The sequence below is a fragment of the Malaclemys terrapin genome, chromosome 9 (assembly GCF_027887155.1).
Source record: "Malaclemys terrapin pileata isolate rMalTer1 chromosome 9, rMalTer1.hap1, whole genome shotgun sequence".
Lineage (NCBI taxonomy): Eukaryota > Metazoa > Chordata > Testudines > Emydidae > Malaclemys > Malaclemys terrapin.
In genome coordinates this window covers 19855157-19873038 of record NC_071513.1, presented here as the reverse complement: position 1 = coordinate 19873038, position 17882 = coordinate 19855157, and the positions used below count along the sequence as shown (strand labels likewise).

General features: G+C 37.7%; 1 protein-coding gene across 3 annotated transcripts in view; it reads right to left on the bottom strand.

Moving 5' to 3' along the window:
- Positions 1-2751: 2751 nt before the first annotated feature.
- ATRX (ATRX chromatin remodeler) overlaps positions 2752-17882 on the bottom strand; it is a 135159-nt gene continuing 120028 nt past the window's right edge. For all 3 annotated transcript variants that reach the window (XM_054040410.1, XM_054040412.1, XM_054040411.1), the window contains 5 exons: positions 9860-10009; positions 5785-5910; positions 5011-5106; positions 4262-4390; positions 2752-3113 (listed from right to left, as the gene is read on the bottom strand). In XM_054040410.1, coding sequence (XP_053896385.1) covers positions 2841-3113; positions 4262-4390; positions 5011-5106; positions 5785-5910; positions 9860-10009 — 774 coding nt within the window. In that variant the 3' untranslated portion in view covers positions 2752-2840. The remainder of the gene's footprint in view (positions 3114-4261; positions 4391-5010; positions 5107-5784; positions 5911-9859; positions 10010-17882) is intronic.

Genomic DNA, 17882 nt, shown 5'->3' with positions numbered 1-17882 from the left:
AGAGAGATGTCAGTTAATGCTCCACTCACAACCATTAGTTTATTTCTCAAATGACAAATTCCTCATGCATTGTAAACAATGTGGATCTAACAGCATGTTAAAAATGCAGCACCACACGTTTATGTATTTTGGTCACTTTATTAAATGAGATATTAAATAGTTTAAGTTTCAACTACTAAACAGCACTTTGAATGGTGAAAACACAGATAGTATATTGTCATACTTGAATGCTTCTTCTCTTTAAAAACACATTTCCAGTCCTTATATATATATTACAAAACAGCCTTATAGGAAGAGGTGACATCTTTTCTACAGTACTTAAGATATTTAATACAGAACTGAAAAGCCGTCTAACAGAAACAAAGGCAAGTCTTCACAGCTGTATGATTTCAGCAGCCAAAGCTGGTTGATGGACTGAAACATTACTATACAACTGGGACAAAACATATACAATATCACAATACTAAGCAAAAACGCTTTACATCCAAAGGAATAAACAGGTTACAAAATGTGGAGAATTTAGCAGGCAAAACTGTATTACAAGCAACATTTTTATTTGTCATCTTAAGCCATTTCAACTAGTTAAAACATCTAAAACAAATATAAAAATGAGCCTTTTATTACCTTATTGATGTAATGTTCTGTCTTTAAATATTTGTTAAAGCTTCATGTTATACACACATTATGCAGCTAAAATGTCAAGTGAGGAACATGTATACAAAGTGGTCCAAGTTTTATTTCAATGCTTCTTTTCTTTGATTAATCTTCTTATGCATTAGTCTTCTGTTATCCATAGTATTGTCCACGGTGGAAAAATGTGCCTTTAAATGTTGCCTAAAACTTCCACATTTAAGTCTTTGAGCGAGTTATCGTAGAACTCCATTGAAAATTCCCAGGTCTGGTAGAACATATTTGTCTTATTCACGACATGCAGGAATATCAGTGACAGTTTCCAGAGTACATTTGCATTCAAATGCTTGTCTCACAAAGTCTAATTTTTTTAACTTCTTCTAAAGTTAATGCACCTTTTTTGTCTCCCCTCTCCCGCAAATTAAATAAATCTGATTACGGAGCTGGCAAAGGCTTAGAACATAAAGGGTTTTCTTGCAATGTCTTGTAACAGAAAAAATCCAAACCAACAATTTTGTTAGCTGGCTTTGCAGCAGATCTAACAAATTCTAGTCATATCACAAACCAAAATTCAATCCCCAAATGAAATATCTCACAAGATTTGTATGCGGAAACACTTCTCTTTTGAGAACATTAAAACTCAAAAAAGTCCTTCAAGAGTGGGATTCAAGAAACAAAAACACTTCTAGCTGATGTCAGCGAGTCATGCGAGTACAGTGATATCTACAGCAAATCCCTCCATCCAGCTTTCGTTTATCAACAATTCTCTAGCTGTTTTCAATACCTGATGCAGTATCACTTCAAATATTCCTGTCATTTGTCTCCCACATTCTAAAAACGTTTTCCTTTAAAAATAGTATCAGCCAAACTATATGCAAAGAAAAGCCGTGTGTGTGTGTGGATCATCATAAGCACAGAAAATGTGCTACTATCCCATTAAAATGTTGGAAACATAGGTGTTAATGACATGTGATCAATCAGAAATGTACCTTGGTCTAGATTTAAAAAAAAAAAAATAATAATAAAAAAAAAAAAAAAAAAAAAACCCAGAGAATCAAGGTCTTTTTGTTCTAACTTATATTCTTACCAAAATGAAAGAAGGGGTAGTGAGAAGGATAGTGAGAAGAGCATGGTAGGCAGAGATCCTTATCTGTACAAGGAGATTTATTTCACAAATCTGGCAGCACTGGAAATTGTTAAAGCACATTCATTGTATGAATTTAAAGTCGGCAATGGTTCTGCCACTGTGATGTTGTTTATAAAACAGGGAGTGACCCTAAGAACCACCACTATCTTAACCTCCAAAATACCAGTAATTTGATTTTTTTGGTCCCTATCCCATTGCCAGCAATGGGAAGAGACACTAGCACCAGCATCAAGGAGTTAACAGAAATGTGCTTTGTATTAGAGTCAGCAAAAAGTGAAATAATGTGTGAAGGATACAAAGCTGTAAATTTAAATTTACCAGTTATTCCATCACATAAAACTGAAAATAAAAAGTGGCAGAAGACTGGAGAAGAAAAAATTCTCTTCTCAAGTCATGATTTAAGGCTGTATACACAGTTTCTATATAACTGCGTGACAAAGTTTCAGAGCCGTAGTATTTAAGAATATTGCACTCAATTTTGTCTCAAGAGAATTTTCAGTTCCTGTTTTATTCCTCACAGATGATATAGAATGAGTCCAAACTTCAGTCAAAAGGAAACTAGATCATTTCTCTCTGTCTTATCACACTCACTAATTTCAAGAAATGGGTAAGAAGAAAATAATTCCATAATTTGAGGAATCAACTCTAATCAAGAACTCAGCTGTGTACATTTTATATATGGCATACTGAAACATACAGATCTGTTGTCTTTCCTAAGTTTCTCATGTTTGATGATGGTTTTATGGCTACTAAAAACAAGCATAGGACTTTAGACAGTAAACCTGTGGAGCTGCTACTATTATGGAAGGGCTTGTTTTCACTGAAAACAATTTGATATCTCCTGTATTCAACACATGTAAGAAGATTCTAGGCAACATCACTGACATGAGAGGGAAAAATGTTACATCCTATTTAAAAACCACAGTTGAAACACTAATATGGAACATGACATTTAAGGGATCCAAACTATTTATGCAGTTGAGTTCTGTTAAGCCATTGATTCCTAAAAAAATAAAAAAGTTCTCTCTCTGATTTTAACAATCCGTTTAGTGCAAAATCACATTTATTTCCCTTGGGAAGGTCCTGGATTTTTGCCTCTCATTGGGGGTGGTGCACGCTGCAATGGCGGTGGCTGCATACCACCAGAAACTGCCTGATACATTCCTCTCATATCTATCTGCTGGTAGGTGGAAGGATTCATGATTAAATTTGGAGGCTTTGGCATCATGAGATGACTCATTGCTGCTTGTTGATAAGACATTTGCTGCTGCTGCTGCTGATTGTACTGCTGCTGTAGTCTTCTGTTCATAAGTATCCGCTGAACACAACTGATTAACTGTGTGGAGGGAAAGTGGAGTTGTTACAAGTGCATGACCTGTCTTAATGCAGCAAGTATCAAGTTTAGAGTTAAAAATCAATTGGTTAGGGGTACCATGGCTGAAGAAAAAAGCATTATTGTTATCACCATCACTAACATGATGGCATTCACAAGCTGATTACTGTAGAAACCAGTTAGTAACACCATTTAGGACTAAGTTCTCCTAATGACTTGCCTATTGTATTGCAGGCAGCATTTATGTTAGTTGCCATGGTGATATGCACTATACTGTGAAATTACTCCCATGTATTAGTTACAGCATTTGTTGTCAGGTACCATTTATCATCCCTTTGAAAATCCTACAAGTTGATGGGCAAATAAACATTTAGTGACAAACACCAAAGGAGAAAACACTTCCAGTTGGAGTAGCACCTACTGGGAAAGTTTCAGATTTCTCAAGATTACTTAAAGTACTAATGAGTTGTGTGGTTTTAAGTTATGTGCATTCTGCATAAAATAATTCCTTAATGCCAGGAGTCAGAACTTTCCAGTACAAAGCCTGTCAATGGTAAAGGAACACACCAGGAAAGTGTGATGAGAAAGGTTTCAAAAAGTTAGCCCTGGCATAGATTATTTTGGTTTCTGACTTATTTTAAGGAAGATAAAATGCATGGAGGAATGCTTTTGATTTGTTTTCCCATAGAACTAAAATGCTGTAAACTGAACCATACTGAAGAGATGCAAGTTCCTATATACAATTAGAAAGTTAACATCTTTAAGGAGACCGGGTCTTGTGTAAAGGTCACTGTATGCTACATGTACATGCCTATTACCAGTTAGGTATTTGGTTTTCTTTAAGCCACTTAGTCTTCAAGCACTTCAAATACATGAATTAATAGTAGAATTCGGGAGACTGTATTTTGCAACCTACTTTACACGACATCTCCCTAAATGAGCAATGCTAGTCCAAAACATTGTGTGATTCAACACTTTCTGGTGTGGAGGAGCAAAGCATACTACTGGTAATTACTGGGCCCAAGGGATTGATAAGAAGCTGGCATTCTACAAAAACCATCTTTAATATCATGTGCTAGTCCAGGTTGGTGTCACTCACACACCCCAATCCAAATAAATATAACTATCTAAAAGGCATTCAGAATTCTTACCATCTGTTGTTTTGTCAAGACATCATTGTAGATGGCTTCTCGGCGCTTAATATCAAGCTCCTGGCTTGCCTGTCTGCTTAGGGCCAAGGCCTGTACTTGGGTCTCTGTCAGGGTCAGATTTTCCTTCCACTGAAAAGGAAAAAAAAAAAAATTTTATTAGTCACTCTGATAGAAAAGTAAGGGCAATCACGTTCTCGCAATTTTTTCAGAGCTGGATTAATATAGTTCGCATTGAATGACAGCCCAGTTTCCAGGAAATATTCTGGGGAAGTACAGTTTTATAACTATAACCAGAAGTTATTAGATCTTTATATTGCCAGTAAAAAACATGCTTTCCTGGATTTTATTTTAAAAGGGGAAAATGTATGGAGAAGAAAACGGGGGGGGGGGGGGAGGAGGGGGGCGGAGAAACCACTCAGCTAAGCCTATCAGTCTCATTTGCAGGGAGCCAGCATTTTCACTGTATGGTAAATACTGACATGGTGCTATGGACCAAATCGTTGGCACTACAAGATTCTACTATGAACACAAGTGCTATTACCCCACCTCATCATTAATTAGCTGTTATTACAAGTTGCGGTAACAGAAATCAGCACTAATTAAAAATACTGCTTTATTAATAAAGAAGAAATAATATGACAATTAACTGGATGACTATTTACAATCAGTGGTCACTTCTTTGCTTGACACTGCTTCTTAACATTTTTCCAGCTCCTGACCAAATTTGGATTAAGATCTATTTTACTTACTATAGTTGAAATTATATCTTCAAGGGGCTGAATTCTCACTGCAGTTACACTGTTGGTTGCTTCCACAACTTTTTCTCTTCCTTGATTAATGAGGTCCTGAGAGAATAGCAGACAATGAATTATAGAGGATAGGTGCAAAGCAAGAGCTTAAGTTATCACATTTAGAAATGCTTTTCTCCATCACCAATTTATGTAACTACATTTAAAACTTTTTTACACAAGTGAACATACCGAGTTGGGTAATAGGATGGAAATAAATTCACACACGATTAGACTTTGGAGGTAAGTAAATGAACAGAAAATACAAACAAGTCAACTGAAAACAATCTGCTCACTCAGTGCTTTTTAGACGATCAAAATAGTGTTAAACCCAAGTGACAAAATTTTACACCTAACAAACTTTTTGTAGTTGGCATTGTAAAATTATTACAATTGTCACATTCACACTCACTAGGACTGTGTTCAACATTACTTCTTGTTTTAAATTATACTAGTACATGCCTAATACTATACATATGCTTCAGTAATCAGCTTCCTATAATCAGAATACACTGTTGGTATAGGCATTTCAATATGCACACACAAATTAGTAGATTTCAACTAACAGACATATCAGAGACCTACTTTAAAAAAAATGTGACATTCAGTTAGAAGGCATTAACTATCAGGATGTTAAAAAATTTCAGTAATTACTGATTTGTAACTTAATTTGAATATCTGAGACATGCTCAAAGCAATGTCGATACACTGTGCCATTTGGATTTCACTACGTACCTCTAGCTGTTGGTTACTCATTGCCGACAATGCTCCCAAATTGAACGGAATATATGGAGTTTGAGAGTTGAAATTGATAGGGGGCATATTAGTCCCAGCTGGCATGTTGAAGCGCATGGTCAGACCCTTAAAAACAAAAATCGTACTTAGGTATATTCACAGTAGCTAAAACTAAGTTCTATAGCATGCCACTGCTGTCAGTTCTAGGAAAGAATTGAACACACACAAACAAAAGACACCCTACAAGAGAAACCAAAGATCTTATAGATAAAGTTTTAACCCTTAGAACTGTAACCATCTGAGTGTTTTGAAAATTCTTTCCACAGCGTGGAATCAAAATGATTAAGTTTCCAACCACTCAGAGAAGCCTCAGTACTTGTCTTGAGATTTGAGTCTAGTTCATCTATAATTAACTGGTATAAACACAGTAAGAGAAGAAAATCCTAACAATGTCCTCAGTTTGTCTAGTGATACATACTACACTAATGTAAAAGTGTGTATGTGATACGTATACTGTCTGACAAAATACATTGTTTAAGGTTTATATAACTGATTTTTAAGGACATGCTGAAGTACTGTGATCTGGATACAGTAGCACACGTTTGTCTAGCCAGACACCATTACAGATACATCAGCACAAGGACTTCAAAAATGAATTTATCAAATACAGAAAAACCAGCTGAACAGGGTTAGTCTGACTTGATAGAAATGCAGTATGCAGAGTTTTATTCATTGGAAGAAAGAAATACAAGACCCCTTGCAAGGAATAATTCTCAAATACACAAGTCCATTTTGAAATAAAAGTCAAAAACATCAATTAGATCACAAAAGTTATTGAAGCAGAAAAATATTTCACAAAAATATTCAAACAAATTATACCACAAAGCAACTGAGAGGCATGCATGCTTGGTTGCACAAAGCCATTAGGATATTCTGGCAAACCTGTATTTCCAAAATGGAGGGACACCAATGCCCAAATAGGCGTAGTGTAACCACCATTGTTCTTTAAAAGAACAAATAATCCCACCTTCTGCAAAAAGCAAAGACAAATACTTTTGTTTTAAATAAATTTGAATTACAGATGCCAATATAGTAAATTCTTTCCTTTGGGATTGTTAAAAAAGCAACTTTGCCAGGCAGGTATAAAAGCTATGCCTTTGCAAACATCTAGGCCTCCATAAATCAACCCTGTATAATTTTATCTTGGATATCACAGAATCAATCCTGAGTAGGTATTATTCTTTTTCTCTTAATCACAGTCTGATCTGAAGTGGTTAACTTTCTCTCAGAGTTCATAATCTGGTAGTTATATAATGAAGTTTGACAACCCTGAGGAGACTTCTTTCAGAATCTATATGTCTATAAGCTGTTACTCTGTTTTATGAAGGGTATGATTTAAGTATTAAAAATAGTGGCAATGTGAATTAATTAGTAACATTAGGAGTTGGTAACTAGCCAGGTGTATTAATAGCACTTTCAGCTTTGCCATAAACCACCCTGTGTTTGTTAAGGATTCTCATATACTGTAATTCACATATAGCCTATTTTTTTAAAATTGAAAAAAGGTCTTTTTACTATAGAATTCCTATTAAATACAAATGAACATAGAATTCTCAAAATACTGGTAGGAATCACTCAACAATCTTCCAAAAATCTAAATTTTGCAGGGCTTCACATTTGAAAAGAAATAGAGAAAATAGATTTTCAATTGCTTGATCATTCCAGTCCTTAGATTCTAAGCCCCATGCATAGCCCTGCACGGATACAAAATTTATATCCGCGACTATAAATCGGTATCCGCAGAGCTGAAGGGCTCTACCGGGAACCACAGTGACAAAAGTAGCAACATGTTGGGCCGCTGTTCTCAGGAGCCAGCGCCCCACGCTGGCAGCTCCTCCAGCATGGCAGTACCACCCCAGCCCCACCCGCTGGGGTGGGCACTAGGGCCACTGGCAGCTGTCCCTGGTCACGCTAGTGTATACAAGCTCCAGACAGGAGCTGCACACTGCGCAGGGTTGTACTCATGCATGATGCTCTTGTATCATTCAAGCAGGTTGTTTTGTCTAATGGAAACGATACTACTTTACATGTTTGTTAAAATAAGTGTCATGAGGTCTTATGCACTATATAAGATGATAAAACTGGAAAAAGGCTCTTCTAACAGTAAGAATTATTCAGAAGCCTTTCCCCCTCTCCCCCAGGTGTGAATGAAAGGGTTTCTTGGGTATTTTTGTTCTAGGTCCTGTTCAAAATTAAGTTTGGAAGACACATGAAATATAGTAAATTAAAGGTTTTTAATCCCTTTTGGAGGGGGGACTCATAGGACATTTTCCTCTGACCATAGTCCTCTACCCAGACTGGGTATGGTGTTCTTTCGTGAGAACTTTTGTCCTCAGGACTAGACATTTAAAAAAAAAATAGATTGAAAACAGATGATAGAAACGATAAACAGTTCAAGACATGAGTTCATGGTCCTTTCTGGCCCTACGCAACTGCATATCGATGATTGTTAAACTTGTATCTCCACTTGGAGCCATCCAGATGTTTTAGTGTCATATCTCACACAGTACTTCGGTTCCCTCAGATAAATTACCTTGCTACCAAAAATCTCCAACTACTCTACCTATCTGTGAACTCCTGAAATTCTCTCTAAACTGAGTCAGATGCCCACTTAAAATCTTCAGCAACTTTCCATACTTCCCATTTTGTGAATTTAAAAGAGAAAGTAGATTAGTTATCAGATCTGATCACCCAGGTACAACATCTTTCAGACTTTCAGGCATTTTTCACTTCTGCTGCCTTTACATCCTGTAGAGGAATACTCTAGCAACAATACACCTCTACCCCGATATAACGCGACCCGATATGGGTCGCGTTATATCGGGGTAGAGGTGTATTGTTGCTAGAGTATTCCTCTACAGGATGTAAAGGCAGCAGAAGTGTATTGTTGCTAGAGTATAACACAAATTCGGATATAACGCAGTAAAGCAGCGCTATGGGGGGGCGGGGCTGCGCGCGCCAGTGGATCAAAGCAAATTCGATATAACGCGGTTTCACCTATAACGCGGTAAGATTTTTTGGCTCCCGAGGACAGCGTTATATCGGGGTAGAGGTGTACTCCTATTTACACCAAACAAACCAATACTTAAGTTCTTATTCTCCTTGTACAGTATGATAATGGAGACTAGTTTCAGTTTTCTCTGTTCTCCCAGTGGGTTCAGTGAACTGTAATTATTTTCAAGACTTTTGAACTAAGTCACAAATTTATAAGCCTATTTTAAGAACAGATATTTTTATTCTCTTAACACTAGAAAGTTCATTCTACTTACTGCAATGACCATTCCCATTAAAACTTTCTGTCTTTCTGTCCATAATTCAAACTAAAGTAATCACCTGACCATCAGTGGGTCTCTCCCTTTTTGACAGTTTTATAAAATCCTTGTTATGCACCCTATTTCCTTCTCCCACTTTTATTATTATTATAACAACAACAACCCAGGAATCACTAGATCAAAAAGAACTGTCTCTAGTTTAAGAATCTAGGAATGAATAAACGGCAAACTCTCCAGCCAATTCCAGTATTTACTTATGCCTCAACTTGATAATATTTTCTGGGGTTAGGGGAAGGCGGAGGGCTTGTTTTGAAACCAGATGCCCATTTTTCCATTAAAAAAAAAAATCTCAAAAGGTAGAGATTATCCATAAATTTTCAAAATGAAATATAGTAAAGAATGTCAGCTGGATGTAGAATATAAAATGTGAAAACTACAAAGCTAATTATTAATAAAAAAGTAACAAACACTAAGTAAAAATATCTTGGAGCAAATACATACAAAAGTCCACCACCAAAACAGCATCTATCTTTTCATTTTTCATAGTCGGTTTAGCTTTTATAGAGGTGATATTTAAAATTACCATTTTATATAATATTATTCAGAAGCCCATTTTCAAGCCTATAATAGAGCTATTTCTACAAAGATTCATTATGCTCACAGAACAATCAATTTCTTTTTTTAAACTGAAGGTTATTTTCACACACTTGACACCCACTTTAAGTTAGTGCAGACATCTTTACCTTTTTTTCAGCTTCATATTCTGCCCAAGCTGCCTTCCTTTCCTCTTCAGTTAATTCTTCTTCCTCTTTATGGTCTAGGAGGGAATCATGTTCATGATAGCCCACTATATGTTCTTTGTGGATCTGAAGCAATTCTGCCAGAATTGTATCCTGATTAAATGAAAAAGTACCATGAAATGAAGGTCACTTGTTAAATATTTTTGTCTGTAATAGTGCTACAGAATATTTTTGTTGAGCATGTGCAAGTCATATTTCTTTGACCTGACTTTCACAATAGAGCTCAAAGCACTTCATATATAAACAAAACTAAAAGAAATTAAAAAACAAAAACAAAAAACAAATGCAGTTTTCCTGATAGGAAAAGTAATGGAGAAACAACCTCATGCATCAGATAGTCAAATCACTTAATGCACCCCTACAGTATGCCCAGATTCCACAATGACTGATGCAGTATAGAACCTAAATAGAATGAAATGTGCCAAATAATTGCTTCTTTAAGAGATGCTTGTACCCTGCCCCTGATGGGAGGCTATGATAATCTCCTTCAGTGATGAGGTAGAGCCTCCCTGTTGGATAGTATTTGAGTCCAAATTGCATATTTCAACCTAAAACTCCAGAAGCAGTTTCACCTCTATGCCCCTGGAGGAGGCCACCTTTTTCAAAATGGCGAGATGCATGTGTTGGGATATGTAGTCTCCACACCTCTATATTAAAATGTCACATTTCTGGGTTCCATGCACTGGATTTGGCCAACAGGCCATGCTTTGGACACTCACATTCTATACTACCCTAATACTTTTACTCTTTTATAATAACGAAAATATTTAAATGACCTCAACAGTTGCAAATTGTTTTCTTCAAAGTCCTGAATATTAAAGGTCCTATGGAGCGCTGTTAAAAATTATTACTATTTTTCAAAAGTCACAGTCACTAATCTAAAAAACCCTAATTTATTAATTAAGCAAATAAAAGAGATAACGTGGCAGGTAACTAACATACAGTATTTAGGTGCTATTGTCCTTGCTAGGAATACAGATGCCGGGTAAGGAGATAATGTTATCTCAATTAAAAAGTGAAATAAAAACAAATGGAGGAGAAAAGAATGGATGGAATAAAGCTGCTTGTATCTTAAAATTAAAGTTAAAGATTTAGCAGTCTTCATTTTTACTGAGTCAACATTTCCTTCTCCATGGGCACCCACATGACAATGCTTGGTGTTGAAATGAAAGCAATGCCTCTGAGGATCAACAGAAACAAGGCCCATAAGATTACTAGATCCTGCCCCTGTTGGGACCACAAAGTGCAGACTGTGTTCCTACTCTGAAGAGCTCACAGTCTATATAGACCTAAGATGGGAGAAAGGGAAACAAATTCAAGTAGAAGGTATGGAATTGATCCATGGAGAAAAAGTGACTTGTAGCCAAGATCACACAGGGAGCCAGTGGCAGAGCCAGGAAGCGAACCCAGATATCCTGAATCCCAGTCCAATTCCTTCATCACAAGTGACTACTATCTGCTTCTACACTTTATACTGCTACACAGGCAAAAAACAAACCATAATTTTGAGTATTAAAGCAGTTAACATCTTTTTTTTTAAAAGTCAACCTCTTTGTTTCATCCTTGTCCTATCAACTGGCCTCTTCATGTGGGAGCCACCACATTCTCCTCCAGCCCCTTAGGAGCAAACTCTGTGATATATCCCTGTGACATATCCGTGTGACTAAAGGGCACATGAATCAAATAATGGGATTTAGGGGAAGAGAAAGGATGTGGTAATAGGATACACAGAAAACATTTAAGGGAGGTGGGTGAAAGTCCAGAAGAGATTACAAAATTAAGTTAACACAATAAAAGCTTTCTCAACATACTGTAGCTGTACATAAGTGTGTGGAGGGTTCTTATACATGCATATGCATTAGTTTCCATGGTAACACTATTACTGAAAACAATACTGGAATATAATCCACACTCACTTGGCCAACAGAGTCATCAAAATGTGGTTTAAATTACATCCAACTGTGTATGTTTGCTTTTCTTTGTCTAAACTTTATTTTGTATTAAATAAAGCGATGACGATTGAAAGCTAAGTACGATACCGCCATTACATTTTCTTAAATGTTTTTACACTGAAAAACGAATTAATTCAATTTTATGTGAAATTCAGCAAAAAAGTTTATTGATTTGCATTAGTATACTCTGAAATTAAAAAAACATTTAGCAATATGGTTTATAGGTTTTTAAAACTATACTGAAATGCAATTTTGGTGCTGAACTGAAAATTGCTGAAAAATGTTTCCAAACTTCAAAAATGTTTCTCCCAGCTGTCATTTTCAATTTTTCATGGAACTAAATGCAACAGAAGAACTGCATCTAAAAGAACACTAATCCAGGAAGGCACACAACTTATATACTGAGTCATAAAATAAATACTTTTTCTCAACCAATTCAGTGACTTGTAGAAAAGAAGCAGAGAAATTTACTATACTGGAGTTAGCAGCTTTTTAAGCAGTCACAAATTTTCTCCTCTTAGACGACAATGAAAAAGCAAACACTTGCTAAATCCCAGACGATTAACGCTTACATATTGCAAACGACTGCTAATGAGATACAATGCCCAATGCAGCCAATCCTACATTTAATAACATAAATACTATGGCATTAAGGCAGGAGTAGTCAATGAGGTGGAAATCCAGGGGCCAAATCCAGACTGCCAGATGCTTTTGAACAGACCCCAAAATCTTTTTATATACTTACTCTAATCATTTTTTATTATTTTCTTTGCAGTCTGGACCTTGACTATATCTTGACAAAAAATAATGGACTACATCTGCATTAATGCATTGCTTGCTTTTGCTGATTGGGGGGTGCTGCTGATGGCATTCGGGACTTGAGACAACAACAGGAATAAATGACAGAGTACACACTACTGGATGCTTCTGGAGCACTGTATCTGAGGCAGACACGCTGCCTCTAGAGTACCTCTCCCCACCTGGCCTTTGGTCTGCTCCAGCATCACCTCTTTGGGGAGTCTAGTGCCAGTGGCTGTAAGCAGTGAAGTGACAACTATTTGAACTTGTCACTTTGAACATATCTGTTACAAAATGAAAAAGCCAAAACAACTGGGGAAAAATCTTTTTACAGTTACTTTAATATGCGCTAAATCAGGGGTTCTCAACCTTTTTCTTTCTGATTCCCCCCACCCCCTGACCCAACATGCTATGACATAGTTTGACTTCTATTTGGGGAGGGGGGCAGGGCCCGGCAGGGCTTGGGGCAGCTCCGCACAGCAGGGTCCGGGGAGGGAGCACCACCTCCATCCCCCGACTCATCTCAGAAGACCATCCGGCCTGTCTCGGTTGGGAGGGGCACACAACCAAAAATTATAACTCAAAGGGGGGAGGGGCTCAGCTCAAAAAGTTTGGAAACTGCTCAGGGTGCAGGCAGGGGGCAATTAGGGGCTGTGTACGGGCAAGAGGGTAGCTCAGGGTGGAGGTAGCTGGCGCTTCAGCCCCGCGGGACATGCTGGGGCTCGGGGCTTCAGCCCCAGGGCCCCTGTAAAAGGGCTTGCGGCCCAAAGGGGGGCGTGGACCCCCGGTTGAGAATTGCTGCGCTAAATCTTTCCCCCAGCACATAATCCTGTGGGAGTTCAGTGTAAAAATTTGAGAGAATCTATTTAAAAATACTATAATAGTACTCATAAGTCAATTTATTTAAAGCACCCACCTCCATTGCTAAAAAGCCCAACGCAAAGCAAAACATTACTATATTTTTTATTATATTTCAGATGTTAACTGAGAAAGTTCTGTTTAAACTCTCTCAAGGAAAGGTAATAGCTCCAGTGTGCCTTCTAACCTTTTAATCTGCTGTTCTACAAAACTAAAAACGCTTTGAAGTGCCCAAAACTTCAATCTGGATTAGATAACTAGTCACCAGCCTAACAGAAATCTACACAAAGCCCACTGCATATACAGTAATTATTTCTATACTTACATCATCTAAATTTGAGCCACTGATTAATCAGCCACAGTGTACCTGGTACGCTTTTCTTGGACTGACAGAGATAATTTTTAATACAGTATTTTTGCAAAGATGCAGAGATAGTGGATTAATAAAAATTTGCTTTTAATCAGTGAAAGTTAAGGCTAATTTAATAATTTTTGTGTACTTTTATACAAAACTTTTTAAATATAAAAATAGCCTTTTAAACACAAAAATCAAGAACTGAATCTGTCTTCCTCATGGTTCCTTTTCTTGTATTTTGCCGACAGCGTAAAGCTGAAATTGCGCATGTTAAATGCGCGTAAGATGCAACAGACCTGTAATAGCACTGTTAAAAAATAAACTAGTATCTATATAACAAGATTCCAACAACGTTATTTTCTGTGTCACTCTGAAGCCACAAATGTCAACTGAGTCAGTGTAAAGCAAAGGTCCCCAAACTGTGGGATGTGCCCCCGCTCTCCCAGGAGGGCACAGCTAGGGCCCGAGCCAGTCCACACGAGGGGAGTGGGGGGTGGAGGGCTCCACCCTGCTCCGCTCCTGTCCCTGGCCACACGTGCCGGCTCCACTCCTGGCCCCGTCCCCAGCTGTGGAACCAGCCTCAGCCCCTTTACCACTGTCCGCATCCCGCCCTCCTGGAGCCGTGGCCCCGCTCCCTGGGGGAAGGGGGAGAGCATGGGAGGGATTGACGGGACACGGACAGGGGTAAGAGGTGGGGCGTGAGGTCAAAAGTTTGGGGACCACTGGTGTAAAGTGATGGACACAGCTACAAGCATGGTTGAGAGCTCTTTTTGTTTAGAATATCACCAGGTTCAATCATCAATGCATGCTGTGAGAATGAGACGGAATGTGAGAGTTTTGTGGAGGTTGGAATATGACAGTTGATCAGGAAAGATGGGAGTATCAGCCATGTGAGGCAAGAGGTGGCTGTGCCTCCATCCAAGAGGCAGCTCTGTGTACAAACAGCAACACTGCTCACTACAAACACAGCGCACAGAAATAAAAGCTCCATTTTTAGCCTTTTTTTTTTTTTAAACACATGAATTTATGAATTATACCTCTGTGACAGCCAGGGCTTTCAGCAACTAGTGTTAAATTAAAATCCTAGCAATAGTGCTCTGCCTTACAGAGAACCAGATTCTCAATATTCAAGCTGACTAGGAGTACTGAAGAGTCAACGTACGCATTCCTTGGAAAACATATTAGACCACAACAGCAGCCTATCTGTGTGATAAAAAGGTAGTACTGATGGGGACTGAAGAAGAATATAGTCCACCAAAAAATTGCATAGTAGCTACATGTTAACTCTTTTGAAGGTGACAAGAGTCACACAATCACTAGCGTACATACATCATCATAAACAAAATACAGTGAAAGATCTAGCAGTCATGCCATCTTTATTCCAAAACAAACACAAATTGTTATGCAACAGTTAGGTCAGTACTGTTAAGTGCTAATCAAAAAGATGTATCAGTATAATCATATTTTTAAAAAGCAAAGTTAATGGGCATTAACAGTCTAAATACCTTTAAAAATCCAGCCTTAAGTAAATAAGCAGCCTTACCTAAATAAGCAGTAATACCATGCTCACCACACTATTTATTTGCACACACCAGTGAACTGAAAATTTATGTTCTGGGCAATTATCTTAACATTCTCCCTGTAGTGACATCTACCTCCAATCTTTCTTTATTATATTTCATACCAAGGATCTGAGCCTTCAAACCCTTACGTGATTAAGGGTGGTAAAATGAGGCTCTGAGTGAATGTCCTTTTTCTAGTAGCACTTTGCAACCATAACTATAGCTCAACTAAGTTTTTGCCCTGTGTTTCTATGACTTTTATAGGAGCAATACGTTTTTGGATTACACATGTAGATCTCATGAAATTGAAACCAGCTGAATTTTTAAAACAATTCAAATTACACAATCACTTGGATGATTTCTTAAAAAAGAATCCCAAAGACTAAAATTTTAGAAACAAATTTCCACCTCCTTCCAGTTAACCTTTGTATCATGTAAATGTTGCTAGCTATGTTAAGGAAACATAGATGTTATATATGCAAATTTTGCATAAATATTTCCAATGCCAAGTATATGCCTATAAGCAGTGGTTATACTTCAACTTGTAAGCGTCATTGCTTTTGTTTAGTGAGAAGGCTAAAAACGTGCACAAGTTATGACATATGCCTTGATATCCATCAATACAGAAATCTGTAAGGTGGCTTTTCCCCCGTTCAATATTTGATTAAAAGTACTACTGTCTTGCCTTTGTGAAAGTTTTGTGATTTTTCTTCATTTTTACGTAATCTAAATAATGATAAAATTTTTCACAATAGAGGATGTGTACACTGAAAATAAGACCCACAGCGAGTCTTATAGTCAGGGTCAACTGACTCAGGCTCGAGCTACAGGGCTAAAAATATCAATGTAGATGATCAGGCTTGCGCCGGAGCCTGGGCTCTGAGGAACATCCCCCTCAGCGGGTTTCAGAGTCCAGGCTCCAGCCCGAGCCCAAATGTCTACACTGCTAATTTTAGCTCTGTAGTGTGAGCCCCAATCACTTGACTCAGGTTCTGAGAGTTGCTGGCATGGGTCCCCCCTCTCCCCCCCTTTTTTTTAAAGCAGCGTAAAAATCCCCATTGTTGATAGATGTTCAGCTGCATGTGTTCTTTTAACATGGTGTCCCAGCTCTGCGCAGACAGCAGATTTTGACTGACCTGCCCAATAAATTCACAGATTCAGTTTTCAGCGAAGGAACTTGGTCAGGTTTATTGCCAATGAAGCATGGTGCTCAATGGTTACAGGTACGCTAACACATGTATGCTCAAGATAATGGACCAGCTCAGTGAATGGCAGGACTTTCCATTTTCCCCTCGGCCAGACAAAGACACTTCCTCTGAGATACATTTTTATACACACATACAAACAAGTTATGTGTTGCCCCCTTGACGTGGCTAGTTACTGCTCTCTGATGTACCTAGAGACCACTCTCTGACGTAGCTAACCACCACCCACTACCTTGTGCCTGTTGGTTAGATTAAAACATTTCTATCCATCATGTTGTTATCCGGACCTTGTTTTTAAAATGGATCAATGTGTTTTTGTTACCTTTGGGGAATGTATTGGTATCGAGGTGCTCTGGTACCACCCTTCTGGAATGTATTTATGTGCATGCTTTGTGCCTAGCACCTCTTAGGAATGTGTTTTTGCAATATCAGCCCTGTTTTTGCCAGATTCTACGTGCAGGCCCTGCCTAGCTCACAGCAGGACTTTGGTTTATATCAGCAAATCTTTGACCACTACTTTAGCCCAGGCCTCATACCAGGCCTCTGATACTAGGGCTTATGTCTCAGGCCCTCTTACCACTACACCCATAATGTCCCCAGATATTGCTCTTTATTTGGAAGCAATATTGTTATATTAGAAAATCTGACATTAAAACATTCCTTGTAACTCTGATGTTTTGTGTTTTTATTATTGACGATCTCTTAAAATTCAACACCCGAGTAATGAGATATTGTAAAAGCCCATTATGGTGAAAACAGTAAACACAGATGTATTTAACTACCAGTAAAATTTTACATGGCATGATGTTTAAAAATGTAACTGTTAGCTATATACAGATTAATTTTGCTAACTCCCAGGCAAATTTATATACTCCTGCTTTTTTGCCATGTGGATCTGGCACATAATTAGAATATTTTTTCCTCCACAAATTATTCTTTATAAGGAAACTGTATGTGTGTGAAGATATACATCTCAAATTTAGAGCACTAAGAAAACAAGCCAAAAATTTACAGACACTAAGAATATTAGAAAACAGGCAATTTTTGTTTATCTAACCTATACAAAGTCTTTAATTATAAAATTTCCAAAAGCACCTGAAGAATCCTAACATATTTAAAGCAAAAGAATTTACAAACAAATCAACTGCTCAAATCATAAATTATAGGTGGTAGAGATAAGTCTAGGAAGTCTAGACTCAATTTAACTATGGAGTCTTCAACAATTCCTTCCTAATG